The sequence below is a fragment of the Canis aureus genome, chromosome 27 (assembly GCF_053574225.1).
Source record: "Canis aureus isolate CA01 chromosome 27, VMU_Caureus_v.1.0, whole genome shotgun sequence".
Lineage (NCBI taxonomy): Eukaryota > Metazoa > Chordata > Mammalia > Carnivora > Canidae > Canis > Canis aureus.
Window position 1 is genome coordinate 23,079,996 of NC_135637.1, and position 22,385 is coordinate 23,102,380.

General features: G+C 54.1%; 1 protein-coding gene across 4 annotated transcripts in view; it reads left to right on the forward strand.

The window, feature by feature from the left end:
• The window catches only part of MYO18B (myosin XVIIIB), a 255,491-nt gene that overhangs the window by 3,524 nt on the left and 229,582 nt on the right, over nucleotides 1-22,385 (forward strand). For all 4 annotated transcript variants that reach the window (XM_077876109.1, XM_077876111.1, XM_077876110.1 and 1 more), the window contains exons 2-6: nucleotides 13,019-13,161; nucleotides 14,902-15,051; nucleotides 19,175-20,452; nucleotides 20,744-20,810; nucleotides 21,522-21,634. In XM_077876109.1, coding sequence (XP_077732235.1) covers nucleotides 13,114-13,161; nucleotides 14,902-15,051; nucleotides 19,175-20,452; nucleotides 20,744-20,810; nucleotides 21,522-21,634 — 1,656 coding nt within the window. In that variant the 5' untranslated portion in view covers nucleotides 13,019-13,113. The remainder of the gene's footprint in view (nucleotides 1-13,018; nucleotides 13,162-14,901; nucleotides 15,052-19,174; nucleotides 20,453-20,743; nucleotides 20,811-21,521; nucleotides 21,635-22,385) is intronic.

The window sequence follows — 22,385 nt, forward strand, 5'->3', positions numbered from 1 at the left end:
GCCTTTTCATGGTACCCTTGTACCGCGTGACTGTAAAACTGAATTATTTGCAAAATGGAGCAAGTGGGTTTGAAACAAGTGGAGGGACCCCGGGCCCTATCAGATCCAACCCCGTCTATGGCACAGAGACGGGAAACAACTTGCTCAAGAACACACAGCTTTGCAGTGCCAGCAGTGGGCTTTGAACAGTCCCTGCCATCACGGCTGGCATTGGGGACCAGCCTAGGGCTCCTCATATTGGGAATAGTAACCCTGTTGTCCCTTTTACCCACACCCTCAAAGCCTTCTCTGTCCTCATTCTCCAAGCCTCAAAGGAAAGGGTTAAATCTTAGGTCCTGGGGCACCTGGGTGGCTCAGTGGTTGAGCATCTGCCTTCGACTCAGGTCATGATACTGGGGTCCTGGGATCGAGTCCCACATCAGGATCCCCGCAGGGAGCCTGCTTCTCCCTCTGCCTGTGTCTCTCCCTCTCTCTGCGTCTCATGAATAAATAAATAAAATCTTGGGTAGCCCCAGTGGTGCAGTGGTTTAGTGCTGTCTGCAGCCCGGGGTGTGATCCTGGAGACCCAGGATCGAGTCCCACATCAGGCTCCCAGCATGGAGCCCGTTTCTCCCTCTTCCTGTGTCTCTGCCTCTCTCTCTCTCTGTGTCTCTATGAATAAATAAATAAAATCTTTTTTAAAAAAATAAAATAAAATCTTTAAAAAACCTAAATCTTAGGTCTTGTGTCAACAGAGGCAACAAGTATGATCCTTAGTCACCAAACAAGGTCTTTGGGATGAGAGCTCACAGCAGGGGGAGGGGGAGGTATTGTATAACTATCAAGACAGATGTCTTTGTGTGTCTCTCTGTCACACACACACACAGACACACACACACACACCCCATTCAGTCTGAAGGATCCAGAGGCACCCTCGGCTTCATCTGAATCACCTCCTCCTGGACATGACTCACCCAGCTCCGTGATTTTCCTTTTCTGCTCTGCTTCGCACCGAGCCTCTCTCTAATGCTTCATTCCTTTTAAGAACTACAGTTTTGGAGAATGATCGAAAGGTCCCCAGGAATCTGCAAGTTGGGCTCCCCAAATACCTGGCCAATACGCATAGGTCAGGGAAACAGGAATTTCGAGGTCCCAAGAGAATTTTTCCCAGCCCGTAAAAGACCAAATGCGTTTTCAGCTGTTTCGTGGGTACCAGCTGGGGTTTGAGTTTCAATTTCATGGAGGGCAACCGGATTAGCTGTTGAGTTGAGAGAGGGAGAGAGAGAGGCAGTTGCTCAGTGGGATTAAATGTCTCATTGGCGCTGCATATTCCTGTGAGTTTGGGCATGAGTGATTGGCCCCATTTTACAGATCAGAAGTGACATTTAGAGGCTGAAGGCATGCAGAATGAAATGAAACCGAGACTCTGCTTTTCTGCTGGAGACGGAATCTTTATTCTCATGTAATAAAATAAACAACAGGAGCTCAGATAGGAAATTACCCCATGCTGTTTGGACAGATTACAGAGCCCATTCACACTCATGACCTTGATGAACCCATTGATAATCCTTGGGAGGTGGGTATTTCAGTTCTACAGACAAGGAAATTGAGAATCAGAGAGTGTTGTGGCTGCCCAAGGGCACAGAGCTACTAGGTGGTGATAGATCCAAGAATTTCTTTTCTTTTGTCACTAACAGGTCAGTTTTTTTTTTCTTATTATTATTCTTTGCTATTTATTATTCGAAGCAAGACTAGTTTGCCCTTGCTTCTCTCCACTCAATATGGATTTTTTAGATCACGGTGTCTCAACAACCCCACTATTGATATTTGGGTCTGGATGATTCTTTGCCATGAGTGGTGCAGGGTGGGAGGGCTGTTCTGTGCCTCGTAGGATGTTTTGGCAGCATCCTTGGCCTCTCCTCACTAGATGCCAGTAGCAGCTGCCCCCACTCTAGTGACAACCAAAAATCCATTGATAAGCGCAGTCACACCTCCGGAAAACCACTGATCTAACCCAATGTGATCCAATAGAACTTCTGCAATGATAGAAATGTTCTGTATCTGTGCCATCCAGTATGGTAGCTGCTGGCCAGTTGTGCCTACTGAGCATATGAAAGATGGCTGGTGTGACCCAGAAGGTGATGTTTTCATTTAGCTTCATTTTAAATAATTTAAATTTAACCAGCCACACGTGCTAGTGGCTGCTATATTCGGCAGCATAGCTCTAGATAGCAACACAGCAGGGGTAGGAAGATACCCGGTTGGTGCGGCACTCAAACCCTAAAAGCAGTCAGCGGAGCCCCCCCAGCAGAAGGATGACCAGCTTCCTGCTTCACTGTGACCAGGAGAACACTAGGCTGCAAATGGCAAATACTTGGCAGAGGCACCACCCCTAACCCTTCTTGTGCTCACGGCAGGCATTACTAGTCAGTCACACATGCTTTTCCACTAGTGTGGGATCCTTTTCAATGTAACCCTCCAGGCAGTTCCCAACTGCAGATCCGCTGGGCTGCCAGGAGGGAGAAACACTATTGGCCATCCCTGCGTGAGGCCAGGAGGCCCACCTGTGAGGTCTAACATCTCATCAGACTGTGGGGTGGCTGGCAGGGGTGTGTGGCCAGCCTAGGTCAGTGGGGCAACCAAAGATATGGAGAGGAGAGTGATGATGTGCTGGACGGGACAAGACTTTTCTCTAATCATTTCTCCAAGAAACACTCACTGCTTGATTTGGGGATAGAGGCAAGGGGTAGGGGCGCTGGAGGGGGGCGGCTAGCTTCTCAGCCACTCCTGTGCAAAAGCTTTTGCAGATTTTAACTGACCCGGCTGCAATATTGAGATGACCAAAATATATTTTTTATATAATTTGGTCTTCATCCTCAGTTCAGGGCTCCCTGCTCCCCAAATCATTAGAATTCCAACTGTTGAGAGTGCTAACGTGTCTTTTGTTATGCTAATGACATGGTTTTTGAAAACTACCAAAGCTCCCTATCAAAGGTTGGGGGCTGCTTGCCAGTGGAGCTAACCATTATTGATTAGAGGGCTGGACCCACCTCTGACACTGAGACAGGAGAGGGGTGAGAGAATGAGTTCAATCATCAATGGCCAATGATTTCATCAATCCCCAAAAGAATAGGGGCATCTGGGTGGCTCAGTTGGTTATGTGTCTGCCTTCAGCTCAGGTCATGCCCAGGTCCTGGGATAGAGCCCCACATCAGGGTCCCTGCTCAGTAGAGAGTGTGCTTCTCCCTCTGCCCCTCCCCCTGCCCTCATGTGTGTGTGTGTGTGTGTGTGTGTGTGTGTCTCAAATAAATAAATAAAATCTTATTTTTTTAAAAAAATATTTGATTTGTTTATTCACGAGAGACACAGAGAGAAAGGCAGAGACATAGGCAGAGGGACAAGCAGGCTCTCTGTGGGGAGCCCGATGTGGGACTCCATCTCATGACCCGGGGAACATGCCCTGGGCTGAAGGCAGATGCTCAACCACTGAGCCACCCAGACGTTCCAATAAGTAAGATCTTAAAACAAAAACAAAAAACGAAACAAAAGGATAATGTTTTGAGCTTCTGGGTTGGTGAGGTTTTTGGAAATTTGGGGAGAGTGGTGCCCCTGGAGCAGGCATGGGAGCCCCCTCTCCCCATACCCTGCCCTGTGCATCTCTTCCATCTGGCTGTTCCTGACTTCTATCCTTTCATAATAAATGGGTGATCTGGGGAGTGAAATGTTTCTCTGAGTTCTGAGCTATTCTAGCAAATTTATCAGACCCGAGGAGTGGGGGGTCACGGGCACCTCTGATTTATAGCCAGAGTTGGTCAGAAGCACAGGTGACAATTGGGGTTTGCTACTGGTGTCCAAAGTGGAGAGTGGTCTCGTGGGACTGAGCCCTTTACCTGCAGAACCTAATGCTGTCTCCAGGTAGATAGTGTCAGAATTGAGTTGAACTGAGTTATTTCTTGGTCACCTGGCTGGTGTCTGAGAACAGCTTGCTGCTGTGTAGGGAACCTCCTCTGCCCCCATTGGAATTTGGTCCAGGAACCTTAAAAGACTGGAACTTGAATGGGGACTATAGAGGAGAGGGCTGCTGTGAATGTCACAGCTCAAAGGTATACAGAGCATCCAGTTATTCCCGCCATCCTGAGAAGTGGACAAGAAAGGCCGGCGCCCCCATTGGACAGATGGGGGGCTGCAGCCCTAAGAGGTTCCACAGAAGGGAGGTGGGGCCCGAGCTTAGCTGTGAGACTTCCAGAGCTGAGGTCAGCCCCCTGAGGGAGGGGATGGCCACTGTGTTCACCCTGGTCAGCCTTTGTGAACTGAAGTGTCCACTCTGTTGCAGAGAACCATCTAGAAAGCTCCCAGGGAACAGTGGCTGGCGTTCTAAAGGATCTAGGGGCCATGAGAAATTTTTTTCTTTTTTTTTTTTTTTTAATATTTGATTTATTTATTCATGAGAGGCACACAGAGGCAGAGACACAGGCAGAAGGAGAAGCAGGCCCCATGCAGGGAGCCTGATGTGGGACTCAATCCCAGGACCCCGGGATCACACCCTGAGCCAAAGGCTCAACCACTGAGCCACCCAGGTGCCCCCCACCCCGTGAGAAATTTCTCACTTAAATGGTTGAAGGCTTCAGGTTAGAAAATTGGGAGCTGACCCTGTACATATCACATGGAAAACCTTATCTGTCGCTCCTAAGAACAGAACTCAGGCCAGCATGTGGCTGTCCTGACAAGGCAGCTCTGTGGGAAGGTAGAAAAAGTGGCAGACCCCAGGCAACAGGGAGATGAGGACTCTAGTTCTCTGCCAGGATCAGAGAAGGTGGCTTCTCTGGCCTCTGAGTGCTTTGTAGCTCTGATTCCAAAGAAGAAAAGCAACAAGAGAGCAGATCCCAAATGTCTTACTTAGTAGTGAGCTCCCCATCTCAGGATATGACCAAGAAAAGACTCAGTGATTTTTCACCCAGGAGGTTCCTTGTGAGCGGGGCTGGTCCTCTGAGGCTCTGTGACGGTGGATGGTGGACGGGGCTTGCACGCTCCCCCCGCCCCCCCTTATCATCTCCATCAATGCCTCCTCTGCTGTTCCCTCCCTCCCTCCCTCTTCACTGTCTCTCCTTCCTACTGCCAGCCTCCCTGCTCTTTTTTCTCATTCATCACCTCCCCCACCCCCTCCTGGTCATCTTCTAGGATCATGTGGGTTTTTGCGAGTGGGGTCTGAATCCTCAGCTACTTGCTAGCTGTTGAGTTTCCCTTGCTGTGATGAGGGCAGGGTGGCTCTGTGTTGGGCAAAGTCTCTTTGCATTACCACGTGGCTCTTTGGCCATCAAACTCAAGGTCCGGGGGAACTCGGCTGGGTCATGCATGAATCATGAGAGTCACTTTATCCATTATGCCTCCAGATGGCAAATAGATAGCAGTGGTATATAATGGCCTCCTTCCATGCCCAGGGCAGACATTAAGAATCGATCAGAACATTCCTTTCCCCTGAGCCCAGATAAAGGCTCAGAGTCCTTCCCATGTAACACTCCGGGCAGCCACTAAGCATCTCACAGAGCTGACGTGTGTGTTGAAACCTCCTTGCCCTCTGGCTGTATCTGCCAAGGCCCTACTTGGAGACAGCACACCCAGCTGGTAATTAGGAGAGAATTTTTTTTAAATAAAGATTTTATTTATTTATCCATGAGAGACAGAGACAGAGATTGAGAGAGAGAGAGAGAGAGAGAGGCAGAGACACAGGCAGAGGGAGAAACAGGCTCCCTGTGTGGAGCCTGATGTGGGACTCGATCCCAGGACCCCAGGATCACAACCTGAGCCAAAGGCAGACACTCAACCACTGAGCCACCCAGGTGCCCCTAAAGATACTTTTTAATGAAGGGACTCTTCCAAGGGGTGTGTGCAGGGCTAAGGAAAGCAACGAAGCATGCCGAACCACCCAGAAACGAGCAGTGGTGGGCTACTAGCCTTGGGCCTGATGTAGGGCAGAGGAGGTTTACAGAGGAGCCTGCAGCCCGTCCACGGAGAGGGACCGCTCCAAGGGGCTTATGGCTGTAGACGGAGAAACACAGCCTTCACCAAAACTAGGGCCCGAGATGGAGGAAGCAGGGCAGGCGGGGGGAGAAACACGCTACCTCTAGGCCCTCCCGTGTGCAGGTCTCATCCCAGAGCTTTCCACCGGCCAAACTCAGCAGAAGATCAGAGGGCCAGGGAACCCCGGGGTGGGGGGCCACAACCCTGGTGGTCAGCGCCCTGCAGGCCAGAGCAGGCTAAAGAAGGAAGCAGGGCATTTGCAAGCCTGGAAAGATGAACCAAGCCTCTACTCTTCCCTCCCCCAGCAGCCTGCGTAGACTTGGGGCCCTTCCGTTTGGAAAATGGCCCCAGACCTGGCTGCCTGGGAAGAAGCGAGGAGGAAGGAGAGCCCGAGGGAGGTCCTCAGAGAGCATGCAGCATGGATGTTGGATTCTTGACCTCATCCTTCCCAGTTTGGCCAGAACCAAATCCAGCTCCTCGCCAGCGCTTTAAAAAAATAAAGTCTCAGTGAAACAGCCACGCGCCCTCACGTACATATTTCACCCAGGGCTGCTTCTGGAACGCAACGGCGGAGCGGAGTGGTTTGCGAGGGAGAAGGCCCTGACTGGCCCTTTACAGGAAAATCTGCTGACCTCTCCTGAGCGCAGCATGCTGGGACCAGCCACAGCAGGAGCTCTTATCTCCTCCAGGACTGAAGAGGCTGGGGGGGGGGGGGTGTTCTGCTGCCAGAGGGAGCTTCTAGAAGGTACCTTCGGGGGAGGGAAGCAGCCAAGCCAACCCGTGGCCGCCCAGCAGGGAGAGCCGGGAGCCGGGAGTGCAGGTGCCCTCTGATCTCTGCCAGTGGGTGATGCCCGTGAGCTTGAACCCACCTGCAAGCTGAAGGTGGAAGAGCTGGAGGAGGTGCCTGAGGGGCAAATGGAAGATACGCAGTTCAGGGGCACCTTCCTGCGCCTCCCGCCTCCCGCCCCGCCACTGGGTCTTCTGATCCCTGCATGTGTGACCCCTGATGTGACCGTCACACTGGATGCTGAGCACCCTAGCCTGGCGCTGGCTCTCAGGGCGGCCGGCACCTCTGCCTGCCTCCAGGCACCTGCGAGCCAGCTCGGGGACAAATAGACTCGCCGCCGAACTGTAGGCAACACCGATTCTAAGTGGAAGTTGAAATGAGGAAGGACCGTGCAGTGACGTAAGGTGTGTGGCCAGCGGAGTGAAGGGCAGGATGACAGGGGCCGGTGGGGATTGGGTGGCCGAGGGGGGAGGCCGTGGTTGCTGGGAGGGTGGCATGGGCTGGCACCCTCAGCAAGGTGTCCTGGAGGAGGCGGCCAGAAAGGCTTGCAAGAGCTGGAGGGTATGAGACAGGAATGTAGTTTTTTTTTTTTTTTTTTTTTTTTCCGAAAAGCTGCTGTGTGGCACAGACATAGGGACAGAGAAGGTGGCACACCCATGTGCTTTAGTGGCCGTGACCTCTGAGGTCAGACTGTCTGGGTGCAGCAGGCAGCTCCGCCACTGCCTGGTGAGAAAGAGGGGCTTCCCCTCCCTCTGACACGGGGTTGCTCACAGCATCCACCCTAGAATAGGGCGCCTGGTGGGAGCAAACCCCACCATCGCTCAGGTTCTCAGCACAGAGCGGGGCCCACATCTCCGCAGGACCGTCATCAGTGGTCTAGCTTCCGCTGCCTCCCTTTTGGGGTCTAAGGGCAGAGGTCACAGGGTCGAGCAGAAGGAGCAGGTTAGGCAACTGGGTCACCCCCATTCCTTCCTGTGTGACCTTGCACGAACTGGCTAAGCCCCCTGATCCTCAGACGACAGACGCAGCGCCGTGACTGGCACCCAATAGATCCTAGCCAAATAGCAGAGCACGCCCAGCGCTACCTGTGAACCTACCTGCCTGAGCCAACTTCCTGGGGTCCCGCAACGTGGGGCCAGGACATGGGGCACCTCCAGGCCCCGCGCTGGTGGCCCCAGACTGGCCCTTGTTCATTGCTGCCAGTGATGGGAGCAGAAGGTGGGTGCGAAGGGTGGGACACACTGGGGGGCAGGTGTCCGCTTGACCTTTTTTCTGGGTGGCCCTGGGCAAGTGTCTTAACCTCCGTGAGTCACTGTCTGCTCTATGGGAGTGAGGCCGACCGCATGGTGCTGTTGTGGGTGTGAACGTGATGATTTTTTTCTTTTTTTAAGATTTTATTTATTTATTCATGAGAGACACACAGAGAGAGAGGCAGAGACACAGGCAGAGGGAGAAGCAGGTTCCCCGTAGGGAGCCTGTTGCTTGCAGGACTCGATTCCAGGACCCCAAGATCACGACCTGAGCCTAAGGCAGAGGCTCAACCACTGAGCCATCCAGGGGCCCTACGTGATGATAACTTTTAAGATAAATGAATGCTAGGTCTAGGAGGAATTTAAGAGGAGCTGGGTGAAATTTGGGTGTAAGGACCTATCTCAACACTAGGCACATGGGAGGCTCTCTCTAAATGTTGGAGAATTATCTTGGGCTGCATCTTAGGCTGGGTCCTCCAGGCCAGCTTTGATCCATGGAGTCAAATAAAAATGGAAATATGATCAAGAGCAGTTACTGGTGATCAAGAACACGCTCAGTATGTGGGTGTCCTCCTCTCATTTTACGGCTGAGAAAATGACACTCAGAGAATTTCCTAGGGTCCCACAGGGCAGTGGCAGTGGCAAGACATGAACTTGGGCCATGATGACATGCTGCCCGCCCCCTTCGCCACCACCGCCCCTCCCCGTGGATGCAGATAGCACAGGGGGCATCAGAAATCCCTACCAGAGACCTGCTGCCAAGGCCCTGCTCTATCCCTTCTCAGCTGCAACCCTAATCATTACCCATTCCTGCGCTAATTCATTCATTCAACAAACATTTTTGAGCACTCAGTTTGTGCCGGGAACTGTTCTAGGCACTGGGGTTACATAAGGGGACAGAACAGATGGAAATTCAGGCCCTCATAGAACCTTGTTCTGCAGGATGAGTCAGAAACCAAATAAAAAGTCTATAGTATGACAAGGAGTGAGATAGCAATAAGTTATGGGGAGAAAAGAATAGGATAAGATGAAGGGCAGTCCCAGGATAGGGTAGGGTTAAATTGGGGACTATGCCCCAATTTAGACAGTGAAGGCAGGATCACTGACAAGATGACTCTGAGCAAAGTCTTTTAGGAGATGACAGTGTGAGCCACGCCGAAGGAAAAGCATCTGAAGCAGAGGGAACAGAATGTGCAAATGCCCTGAGGTAGGAAGCTGTGGAGAAGGTGCCTCCAAGAGGTCAGCGTCACTGAAGAGGAGGAGCAAGGTGGGGAGGCATTTAGGGCAGACGGTTGGGAGGGCCATGTGGGCCTCGATAAAGACTTGGCAGTTTGTTCTTTGAGACAGGGAGAATCATCGGAGGACTGACCCACGGTGTCAGGACTGGACATTTGGGGGGTAAGAGGGAAAGCTTTGAGGGCCCCGTGGGGCTACTCAGATCCAGCATGTGTTCATGAAAAACTGTGTCAAGCTGTCCCCGGCTTTGGGGATCACCTTTCCTTTCCCCAGGCTCCCCCACCCCTAAGGGGCCACTGGAGACTTTATACCATGAATTCTGAGCATCTGAGGCCTCCTCACGGGCTTAAAACAGCAGCTGATGAGGCAGGTGTCGGTTTGGGCCTGGAAGGGAACGTGGCGATAAGAGCACCTACTTAAATTAAGGCTTGACAAAGCCTCCCCGGTAGCATTGGCTCCAGGCCCCGGGTCACTGGGCCTGGCCTGGTGCCTGCGAGGGACAGGACGCGGGGAGAGATGGTCCCACGCAGCTCCGTCTCGTTCCCCAGCGCTGTGGAACCTCTGGGCAGGCCAGCAGCCCCGGCCGAGGACAGCCCACGCTGACAGCCAGGAGGTCCCTGGAGCCTTGAGGCCGAGGCCGATCCTTGGGAAGCAGCCACGGAGCTGGCCAGGCCGAGGCTGGATGGGAAGGGAGCGGCCAGGGTGGCGGCCAGGCAGGCACCTCACGTCAGGCCTATTCATAACCTGGGCTCTACCTCCCAGGCCCTAGCAGAGCAGACTCTAGCTGTGAGTCACTTGGGGGCCTCCCCCGGGTCCCCCCCTCCCCACCCTCCCTCTAGGGAATCTCACCTTGTGTACACTCTCCTGCCTCCCCATCCCTTGTGCACCTCACGAGGTGGGGAGACCATGCAGCAGGGGGATTTTTTTCTCAAGGCAAAGACTTGGCTGTTGGCACTGGGACGTATTCCCAAGGTCTCCCCCTGGGCTCCTGACCTCCTCAGAGCCGGAATGTCCCTTCTTGGATCTTTGGATCTTGAGATATCCTCCTGGCCAGGCCCCGCAGGAGTGTGGGGGGTCTCCCCCGGGGATGTGCCCATTCATATTTCCTGGGCAGCTCCTGGAGCAAAAGCCCTGATCTGATGTATTTGCCAATTTCTGGGGTGGAAACGCTCCCATAGCCGATTTCAAGCTCATAAGGTGACGGCACAGAACGTGGAGTTGGAAAGAGGTGGCCACGGTGGGCTCGGGTGAGATGGTGGGAGCTTGTTCCAGCCCAGCCCTGGGGACCCTCCCCACCAGGTCACCTCTGCAGCTTCCAGGATGTGCAGCGGGCAGGATCACCTGGACCTCTGTGCAAGCCATCCTCTTATGGATACGTCGTCGCTCAAAGTGGCTACTCACAGGCCAAGCAGGCCTTTGGAAGCTCTGGGATGATCGAGAGGGGGCCTCGCCCAGGAAGGGGGCTGGGAGGGGTCAGGGTGGGGGCACTGCTCCGGGGGCCGACCCAGCCCAGAAGTGAGAGAAGTTGGAGGGAGGAGAGGACACCCACTCCTTCACTCACGACCGCTTCCACCGAGATATTGGTGTGCATCCTTCCGCTCTTCACTTTCTGTGGCCGGTTTTGGGTTTTGCCCGTTTGGGATGGTTTAGTGCAGGTAAGTGTTACTCTCTGCCTTCTGATCTTTACCAGACCCCGTAAGAGGCTTCAGGCTCCCTGAACCAGCCTCATGCACTGCAGGCCACCAGGGTGGCCACTTGGGAAAACAGCCTCGCAGTTTCTTTTTCTTTTTCTTTTTTTAAGATTTTATTTATTTATTCATGAGTGATACAGAGACAGAGAGGCAGAAACACAGGGAGAGGGAGAAGCAGGCTCCATGCAGGGAGCCCGATGCGGGACTCGATCCCAGGACTCCAGGATCATGCACTGGGGCAAAGGCAGGCGCTAAACTGCTGAGCCACCCAGGGATCCCAGCCTGGCAGTTTCTGAGAAAGTCCAGCGCGACGTTACCCTATAGTTTAGCCATGCCACTCCGGGGTATCTACCTAAGAGAAGTGGAAACATATGGCACACAAAGCTTGAGGGGACTGCTCCTGGCAGCGCTATTCACGGTGACCCCATAAACAGAGATGCGGTCTGTGCGCACAATGGAGCGCCACTTAGCAACAGAGAGGGACAAAGTGCTCCTACACACAACAATGTGGATGAACCGCAAAGACGGTATGCAAAGTGGAAGAAGCCAGACACAAAAGACCACAGATGCTAGGATTCCATTTAGAGCAAATGTCCAGAAAAGGCCATCTATAGCAACAGACAGATTTAGTGGTTACCCAGGGGGCTGAGGGAGGGAACAGCTAGTGACTGCAGATGGTCTTGGAGGGTCTTCTTGGGGTGATGGGGTTGTGGTCATGGTTGCAAAACTCTGTGAACTCATCAAAGGTCGTCACACTGTATGCTTACAAGTGGGTGAGCTTTATGGCTGGCCTAGAAATGATACCTCAGTGGAGCTGTTTCCAAATTCTTCCTAAATACCCTTCTCGATGGATTCATTGTGTTCCTTAAAGTCAGATGGGCTCCGATGTATTTGACCTTCTCCAGTTACTGCACACGGGGGTTGTGTCTCTGGTTTGGGGGCTCCAAGCGACCCAGCGGAGTAAGATTTTCCGCTTTAGGATTACTTCCCCAAACTTTGTTTTCCAGAAGAGGCCTTACTAGGTAAGTCAAAAGTCCTGAGCGTTTGTCAAGACTCTCAATATGATGCTAAGTGTGCTAAAGCATTTCCCCCAAAGCACGGGCCAATTAATAGTTTCGGTTTCCCGTCCTTTCCTAGTGCACGTGGTCAAATTGTGGCACCCACTAGTCCCGGACAAGAGAAAAACACACTATGCTATGGTATTACAAGTCAGGACGGTGGTTGTCCTCTGGGGAATAGTAACTTAAGAAGGGGCGGGAGGGAAGGTCAGGGAGGCTGTAATGTTTTGTTTATTTTTAAATTTTGTTTTTCGAGGGAGAGAGAGACTGTGTCTATGCATGCACGGGCGGGGGTGGGGTGGAGACGGAGAGAGAACCTCTAGCAGACTCCCTGCTGAATGTAGAGCCTGACAAGGGGCTGGAGCTCATGACCCATGAGATCATGACCTGAGCCCAAACCAAGAGTCTGGACATTTAACCGACTGAGCCCCCCCAGGCGCCCCTGTTTTGTTTATTTTTGAGTTGAGATGCGATCGACATCCAGTGAATTAATTGGATAGCTGGGTGAATCTTTACATATGATGCTCCCGTGGGGCCCTCTCCCAGATCAAGACAGAGAACGTTTCCATCACCCCAGGAAGTTCCCTTGTTCCCCTTTCCAGCCCAAAGCCAGCAGCTGCTCTGATCTTCATCACCATAGATTAGATCTGTCCCATCTTGAACTGCCCATAAATAAAATAATATTTTCTTATTCTTCATCAGGATGCTGCTTAAATAGATATGATCTTTAGGTGAGAGCCGCTGAGCTGTATATTTCTATACTTTTCTGACATTGGTTATGTCTCAATGACAAAGGGTGGGTCAAGGGGAAAAGGATTTGGGGGCGCTGTCCAGTCCGCGGGCAGCGGCCCCCTTGCTGACAGTCGTCCTCCCAGCGGGCTGTGCCCGGCGGCGTGGCCTTGGTTCGTGGCGCGATGGGGGTGGGAGGAGGGCTGTGTCTAAGAGCTAACCTGTATCTCTCTTCTCTCCCCTGTCCGCGCCCGTGTCTCCATGCGTCAGTGTCGTGTGCCGTGTGTGTGTCCATAAAGCCACATTTCGTGCTGCCCGCCAGAGAGCTCCGTGTCATCCCATCTCAGCCCTGACACTGCCTCAGCATGGCCATCTCATCACGCCTCGCCCTGTGGGAGCAGAAGGAAAGTAACGTTCAGGGTTCAGGCGACAGCCATAGGGCCGACTGCCAAGCGGGAGGACAAGCCAGAGCATGGGTGGCCAGGCTGTCCCCTCCCGCCTCAGGCGGGGCATCTGGCATCCGCACCTCCCTGTGACGTGTCCAGTGCCCCGCTCCACTCCCTCCGGCCAGCCCTGGTGAGCCGAGGCCTCTCCAACCCAGTTCATGAGCCCCTTGAACTCCTCCCATGCCTGGCCGCTCTCTTCCTGTTCCTCAGTAGGCAGCGGGGGACTGAGGGTAGACCAGCTGTCCTGTCTGGATCACCGGGGCGGCCTCCACGAACACCGGCTTTGTGTGGGCGGCGGGGCGGGGACAGGGCTGGTGGCTGCCAGACTTCTGCCTTGGGGACGGGTTTCCGTGCTCCCTGCCTTCTGTCACCATGGAGAACTGGAAACGGGCCCTTCTTCCCAGTTATTCTTCTCCCATTTGTATTTTTTCACAAGATTCCACGAAGGGCTGTCTCTGATGCCTGAGCTCTCCTTTGCCTCACCTCCCACCCTCGTGTAGGATTTGATGAGTTAGAGGCTGAGGGGTGAGGCGGTTGAGAAGCTTCTCTCTGGCTGCCTCCCAGACTGCTCCGGGTGTAGCACTGAGAGCAATGCTGCAGGAAGCAGGGGTGACACCTGCTGAGTGGGCCGTAAGCCTAGCTCTGTCTTATGAGGTGGCTTTTGGGCCCCATCGAGAGGGAGAGGCGTGGGGTCAGTGAGCCCCGGACAGGGGGCTGCATCAACCAGCCTTAACCCTTGGCCTCTGCTTTGTCTCCTAGACGTCCCTATCCCCTTCAGATTTCCCCTTTATCAGCTGGGCTGCTGAGATCAAGTCTTTGCCAGCCACACGCGGAGGACCTTGATAAGTAGCTTATTTTAACCGCTGTGTGGCTCTGCCATAAAAAGTGCTACAGATTTCTGCCACCCCGCCGCCCCCATGGGTGGCCACAATGATGCTGTTTAAAGATGTACCCCAGTCACCTACAACAGGTACCATTGCCTCAGTCCCTGAGGACCCTGTGGTCCACAAAGGAGCCTTAGCTATACGCCAACTCCAGCCAGCTTGGGTCTAGGCTATGTTTCTGGTGTAAAATGGCAGTATCTAGCCCCCCAACTTTAGGATCCCGTATTGGGGAGCCCCTGGCTGCCTGGGTCCCGGTTCAAGGACCATCAAGAAGCCACAGCTCTGCATCAGTGGAGTGGGCTGTAGCCACAGGGCTGGATTTTTTTATATAAACCGTGGCTGCGAGCCATTCCCTACCTTCCCATGTCCCTGGCGTGTCATCAGTGAGTAACTGATCAATCTATTATTTTAATTGCAAGCGGAGGCAGAGAATGTGCATGGTGCCCTGGGGTCCATCCCCTTCTGGAAAATGGAAAAGCTCCTGCTGTACTAGCTCCTCCCAGAGATGGTCTGTTCCCCGCCCAGGAAGGGAACCCAAGGGCCAGATTCGCATTATGAGGAAATTGGGTCCAGGCAGAAATCACACAGACAGGGTGGCCTCTGCTGCTCATGCATTCCATCTCCATGCGCTGTCTCAAGGCGTCCCGGAGCCCCGGCCGACCCCATCTGCTTTGCCACGGCCTCTCATACATGTGCTTGGTCACGGATGTCCCCCTGGGCCGCCTCCCAGGCTCCATCACAAACCTTTCCAAGGTCTGCCTGCTTGCACTGGTTCACTCACTGAGCTTTCTGCTTCTTTGCTTCTGCAAAACAGATTCGGGAGGAAGACAAGAGCCCTCCACCATCTTCGCCCCCTCCCCTTTTCTCTGTCATCCCAGGGGGCTTCATTAAGCAGCTGGTCCGGGAGACCGAGAAAGAGTCCAAAGAAGCAAGGTTGAGGAAAGAGGCAGCGCTCGCCTCTCCAGAACAAGAGGTAAGTGGCCCTGCAGGAAGGGGACCAGGTGCCAATCAACAGGACAGTCCCCTCCTATGAGCCTCTAGATTCAGTGGCCATCTCGCCTTCGCTCCTGCTCTCTGAGGAATGTCCTTTTCTGCAGTCGATCTACCGAACTCCTATTCCTCCCTCAGAACCCGGCTCAAATAGTACATCTCTGGAAGGCTCCCCCATTGCCTTCCTTTCTCTGATTCCCATGGCGCCCTCTGTGTCTGTCTTAATGGAGGTCGGCAGAGTTAAATATTTGATCGTGCGACTTTTGGACGGGGCATTCCTTAGGGCCGGTGGTTCTCTCTCCTTCAACTCTGTATATGGAGCACCTCTTGTGAACTTGGTCCAGAGTGAGTGCTGGACAAATGTTTGTTGAATGAATGCATGAAGGATATCAGCTGACCAGCGATTGCAGGGATCATTTTAACCCCACTTTTGCAGAGAGAGAAACCTAGGTGTTGGCTAACAATGTGTAGCTAGCTTACTTTATGTGGCCAAGCTATTCAGTTACTGGTTATGTTCGGTTACTGGTTATGGGTGTATTGGTTGTAATGATACTGAGACCTCTCTATGCCAGGTGGCAAACAGGGGTGACCCCGGCCCCTGCCCTCCAGCTGCCCCTCCCCCAAGTCCCTCAGAATGGCCACATGCCAACAATTAAAGGGTTAATGCTTGCACGAGTAGAGACCTCAGTACCTAGCTGGCATCATTTCTGATTGGTCGGTGTCCACTAAATTCCTTAATTATTCTGAAGAATTCCACTAAATCGAAGCAGTCATTGGACAAGCTTTAAGGACTTGCAAATTTATCCTCTACTGGAGTCTCTGCAGTGCACCCTGGAGGTGGAGCAAATACTGCAGTGACTGGGCTGAGTGACCCAGTGGCCTTGGGGTCTGGAGTTGGCTCGGGCCCAGTGACCAGCCTGACTCCGCCCCCCCACATCCCTCCAGCTGTTGTTTGCCTGTCCCATCCCTCACGTGCCTGTCCCATCCCCCGTGTGCCTGTGCTGTCCCCCACGTGCCTGCACCTGTCCAATTACAATGGCTTCGCTGTATCAGAGAAGTTCTCCGGCAGCTGAATGGCAGCAACTGTTGAAACGTCCCTGCCAAGTCTTCTGGGGGAGGATTACAGGGAGGATGGGCTCTGTCCCCACCCCTGCCTGAGCCAGGCATAAGTGGGGGGCCACAGTCAGCCTCCATAGCTGTTGTTAGGTCATGATGCAGTGTGAGCGGGTGCCGTTTGTTACTAGACAAGGTTCCCTTTGCCGTTCATTGGCTCCTTTGAGCTCTTCTGCAGCAACAGGGTAGATGGGAATCGTACCCACTTCTTAGAGGTGGAGACTGAGGTTTAGAGAGGTCAAGCAACTTGCTGAAGGTCATGAGGCCAGATAGAGGCAGAGCCAGGGCAAGGGCTTGTGCATTCTTGGCTCTGGGGAGCTGCCTCAGGAAGGGCCACTCTGGGGAGCAAGGTGGCTGATGCGGAGACCTGAGCAGGAAGTTGTCCCACAGGCTGCCGGCCGTGCTGGCGTCATGGTGCACAAGCTAAGAACTGAGCACAGGATGGGGACAAACTGTCACCCCAGAGTCTAGGCAGCGACTCAGAGCCAAGATGCAGGATGGACAGGCCTCAGACCACAACAGGTGTCTGGACCAAGGGCCAAGATGGTCCTGGGGCTGGAGCAGGGCAGCCTGGGGACATGTTTCTCTGAGGCAGCAAGCCCTGGCTAGTTCTCACCAATTTAATTTTCTTGTCCCCATTGGTAAATAACTGGATTCTCTCCTTCCCCCCGCACAGCTGACACCCCAGCACAAGGTCCTCATGTAATCCTTGCAACGAGCCATTGGAAGCTGTCACCATCTTGCAGGGAGGTAAAAATGAGGCTCAGAGAGGTGACTTGGCTTTCCAAAGGTCAGGCAGTCAGTGAGAGACAGGGGCAGAAAGGGACTCATATGGAATGTCAGGACAGCTGGGTCCTAGGACCCACCCCTCTGTGTGGTCCAGGCCTCAGTTTGCTCATCTGTAAAATGGGTGTGTGTGAGTTGCCTCCTGGCCTCAATGATTCTAGAGGCACCTCCTCCCGTATACCAAGAAGGCCGCAGAGTGGATTGGGGGCTTTGGCGACTATGAAAATCCAAAGGACGAGAGCCCATGGGTGGGAGAGAGGTAGGGTCGCATTGGTTATCTTGTTTGGCTCAGAGCCATGTTACTGTCTCCACTATGGCAGTTTGGTTAAAAATACGGCCTTGACTCACTCTTCAAAATGGTATAGACAGCGGTGATGTTTGACAAGTGAGGCCAATCCCCTTTCCAAGGCTATGTCCTCCCTGGCCTCTGGTCAGACGGAGCCACTAGGGCCCTGGAGTGGGGGTTCTCAGCCCTGGCTACACGCTGGAATCACCGGGGGCCACAACCCAGACCAACTCCATCTGATTCTTTGGGATTGGGGCCAAAGCATCAGTATTTTTGTAAAGCTCCCTGGAGGTTCTAGTGAGTCCTAGGGATAAGGAAGGCTGGTAATATGCATCCAGTAAGGACGTGGACTTTAGACTCATGGGGGCCTGCATGACTTTACATTTTGACTTTGTCTCTTGGGCCACCTGATATCCTTGTGTTGGCTTCTTTATCTGTAGAACAGGGGGCAGTTCAGAACCTACCTCCCTGGGTTCCTAGGAGGGTTGAGTAGGATATGACGGTGACGTTGGGCCCTTGGTAAGAGGGATCTACACGTGATGGCTGTTAGTACTGTCATCATCATCATCATTACAAAGCTATAGATAGAGGCCGTGTCCTTGAGGCATCCGCCACCTGAAACGGAACAGAGATACACATCGGAGCTAGAATGGGCTGCAGACTACGATCATCGCCACAGACCGTGTACCAGCACGGTGCCCTGGGGCCTCGGGGGTGCCCGAGACAGGTTCTGACTGAGGTTTGCAGGCGGGGATTTGTGGAGGGGGTGGCATTGGAGCTGGGTCTAGAAGGATGAGCAGAGCATGGGTAAGTGAGGACGGGAGAGAGCATCGCAGGCAGGGAGCTAACGGAGGATGAAGCATGGAAGCAGAGGCTGGTCAGATGTGGTAGGAGATGCCCCCACGTGACTCAAAGGGAACAAGCAGGGACCATGGACCAGAATGGAGGGTGGTGGCTCCTTTTTAAGGGCTCTGAATGGCAAGGGATGGTATTGAATAATTTTCCCATAGGCTATGGGCCGCTGCCAAAATCTTTTGATTTAGATTAAAATGGCTGGCAGCGAATTGAAGGAACAGCAGATCAGACTGTGACAATGGCCCAGGTGAATGTGGAGCCGGGTTTGGAAAGAGAGACACAGGTGTGAGGCCATGAGGGTGGAATCAACATGATCCTGCTGTTGCTTTGGGTGCAAGCGGAGGGTGAGGACCCCAGACTCCTGGGCCCAGGTTTGTGCGGGAGGCCAGCATCAGCACAGTGCCCGATGGCGGTACCCAGGCGAGGGCAGGCGGTGAAGCCAGGCATCAGGGTGGACCTGCGCTCCCCGCCCGGGTCTTTTCCTCTAGAGGCCTTGGCACAGCGGGCCCTGTGAGCAGTTCAGGCCACAGCCAGGTGGGCTTGAGGACAGAACTCTGAGCAGAGATGACACCACAAGGCAGCAAGGCCCGGGAGGGGAGCTGGCAGGGGGTGTTGTAGCACAGATGTCCCGGCCAGGCAAGGCAGGAGGACCTACTCTGTGCTGGGCTCAGTTTCCTATATTATCATGAATCCTAACGCTCACCATGCGAGGTAGGCCCTTATGATCCTCATTTTATTGATAAGGAAACAGACTTGGGGAGGGCAAGTAATTATACCTAAGGCCACACAGTTAGCGAATGGCAAAGTGAGGAGTTGAACTTGGGTCTGTGGGCTCTGAAGTTGGTCTTGAGGTGTTGGGCCAAGGTCCAGGGTGTTGGGGTTCGGCTCACCGCCTAGCACAGTGCCTGTTAGATCTTGTGGGCGCTTGAAGGTCTTTGGGTGGATGAATGGCTGGGTGAACAAAGGAGGGAGGGAGGGAGGGAGGGAGGGAGGGAGGGAGTGGTGAGCAAATGGCAAAGCTCTCTGGTCAGCAAGCAGCTAAGTATGATTGTGGCCTGTCTCCTAGACCCCAGAAATTTCTGCTAGCCAACCCAAGAGCAAGTCCGACAGTGGCACCAAATCTGGAAACCAGCAAATTTCCCAAGGCAACCAGTTAAGCTCTCCGCAGCACTCAGACATTCCGGGCAAGGAGAGCAAGGGGGCCGGCACCACAGACTCCGTGCTGATGACCAGCATCAATGGCGAGAAGCCCCAGGAATCGGGCCCCACTGGGACACCAGCCAGAAAACCCCTGCCCTTCAAGAGAGGCGTGAGGAGGGGTGACGTGTTGCTGATGGTAGCCAAGCTAGACCCAGATGCAGCCAAGCCGGAGCAGAGGACCCAGCCCCGTGATGCCCCTGCTTGCAAGACCCCACCCCCAGCCACAGACCCTGGAGGGGAAAAAAAGGGGGGGACTCCAGGGACTCCTCATGGCCCCCAGGCCAGCACTAAGGACACAGCCACAAAGGCCGAGAAGCCCCGGACTGAGGGTGTTGGGGACCCAGGCATGGTGCTACTAACAAAACAAGGTGCAGGGGGGAAAGGGGACGGGGCCCCTCAGACCAAAGGGCTGAAAGGGGATGAGCTCCAGGGCAGAGAGGGGCCAGGCCAAGGAGAGCAAGTGGAAACAGCAGAGAAGGGGGCAGAGGACCCCCCAAGCAAGATGGCAAAAGGGAATCTCTCCAAGGATGTGGGTGGTGAAGGGAAAAGGGCTGGGGCCCAAATCCAGGTGAGAAAGTGGGGAGGTCCCCTGGGCAGAAGGAGCAAGTGGGACGGTCCCCAGAGTAAGAAGGACAAGGAAAGTGTCCTCCCAAGTAAGGCAGAGAAGTCAGAGGAACCGCAGATCAAGGTGGAGAAGGGGAGCAAGGAGCAGGAGAAGGCCGGGAAGGGGGGGGACGCTCCCCGAGAGGTGGGCAAAGCAGGCGAGCATCCCAGTGCACCTGGGAAGTCAGGTGAGCCCTGGGCCAAGGTAGGAAAAGGACAGCCCCAGGGTGAGTCCCGGGAGGCCGGTGAAGCTGCAGGGAAGACAGAGAAGGGCTGGAAAGCCCCCAAGGAGGTGGGGGCCTGCGGGGAGACGCCGGCGGCTGCTGAGAAGGAGGGCGGGCCACACAGCGCAGCGCGGAAGGCCGGGGAGCCCCGCTCGGGAGCAGCTGATGGGGCCGAGGCCCTGGAGATGGAGGTGGAAGGACCCAGACCCCCTGCTCGGGATGGCCCCACAGAAAGGCCTCGGAGTCGCAGGGAGAGTGAAGAGGGGCCAGGCCTGCCCGAGGGCAGCAGGGGAGCCCAGAGCGAAGATTCGGACCAGGTGAGGGGCTGCGGTCCCGAGCGGGGAGGGCGGATTGCTCAAAATGCGGATTCCCGGGCCCCGCCTTGGAGCTCCCATTCAAAAGGCCACGAGTGGGGCCAAGGCATCTGCATTTAAATAAGCACCCCCCCCCTTTGCTCTTCCTTGGGGGAAATTCTGCTTTGGGTGGTCCCAGATCCCACTGTAAGAAACTCCCACTGACTCCTGGGTTCGCTCCTGATTCGGGGTGGGGTGGGGTGGCGGCCGGGGGAAGTGTCCTCTTGCTCTGATTTATGTGATCTTTGCTCTCAGGCGCCCGAGGACAGATGGTACGAGGCAGAGAAGGTCTGGCTGGTTCAGAAGGATGGATTTACCCTTGGTAATTAGGGGTGTTAACCCCTAAGTAGAGGAGGGTTCCTGTATTTTCTTCTTGTGCCCCCTCTGCCACTAGCCGCAGGTGCTGGATCACGGTTTGGTGGGGGGAAAGGTGAGGGACAAGGAGTCCAGGGTGGGGGTCTGTGGCCTCTGGATTGAGAAGCGTTGAGTGCCATTTGCCCCACCCGGCAGTTGGTCTCCTGGGGACTGTTTCCAAAGGCAATTAAGCTTTGGTAATTAATTATTTAATGAATTCATTGATGCCCCATGCATTGTTCAGCCCCTACTGTGTTCCTCCAGGAAATGAAGTGTGGTGCAAATGGGCAAAGGGGTTTCATCTCACGAGCCCACTGTTGTCAAGTAGTCGTGACCACGCTCTACCGAGAGGCAATTATGAGTCCCAGTCAGAACAAGGCTGGGAAGAGTGATTGATTAGTGATGTCTGCCACGGACGCCTGGAAGGGGAGGTGGCAGTCCGTATGCTCCCAACCCTCAGGGTGCCTGCCCTGTGCCTGGCACCAAGCCCAAGGTGGGGCAGACCCAGCTGCTGTCCTCAAAGGACTTGGGGTCACAGTTCGGAAGCCTCCATGTGAGCAGGCCCCAAGGGGAGACAGTGCTGCCCCCTTCTGACCTGAGCCAGGACACCTATTTAAGCTCCCTGGTCTGGCTTCTCAGCTTAGAGCCTGTCCTCTTTCTCTCTCTGGACTGTCACCAGCAACCGTGCTGAAGCCAGATGAGGGAACAGCTGACCTGCCGGCAGGCAGGGTACGACTTTGCATCGATGCTGACAAAACCATCACCGAGGTGGATGAGGAGCATGTTCACAGGGTGAGCGCTCTGTCTCCCTCCCCACCTACTCCACACCTCTTTCCCCCACCCCTGCAAGAGATTTCCTTACACCTGACTGCAAAGTCTGCTTTGGCCCAAAGCCCCGGAGGGAGTTGTGAGGAAGACCATCATGGAACTCATTGCTCTGCGGGAGGTATATTGTTGAGGGGGCAGGTTGCTGCTCTATCCCTGTGTTCTCTTTATGAGGACACATTAACAGACATTGTTTGTCAGAACTGGGAGTTCACTTTTTGTTTTATGAACATTGCAAATCATGCTATGGAGCAAGTTTCCCTTTTCACCCTGGCTGTCAGGGAACTCAGAGCCAAATTTGCAGCTTGTCGTTAGCTATAGCTTAGGTTTCAATGGCCTATTATTTTGGGTATTACCTTTTCTTTTGGTTGATAAGCCCAATTATGTTTTGCATAATTTTTGTAGCACACCATAAATCTTTTTGAGATTTAGAGTATAATGATGGGGAAAAGGGTCCTGTCCTGATCCTCTTCCATCTCTCACAGACTATTATTAATCAAGAAGGTGTTTCTTCCAGAAGGTCTGTGTGGGCCTCATTCATCATTCCCCTTTCTCCACCCTCTACCCACCCTGGGCGCTCTACCCCAGCTGGTGTTCAGAGTTTGCAGTAGGCCCGTGTCCCTAACAAAGAGGCTGACCCATGGGATCCCTCTTGGGTGGATCAGCGCAGCGGTTTGGCGCCTGCCTTTGGCCCAGGGTGCGATCCTGGAGACCCGGG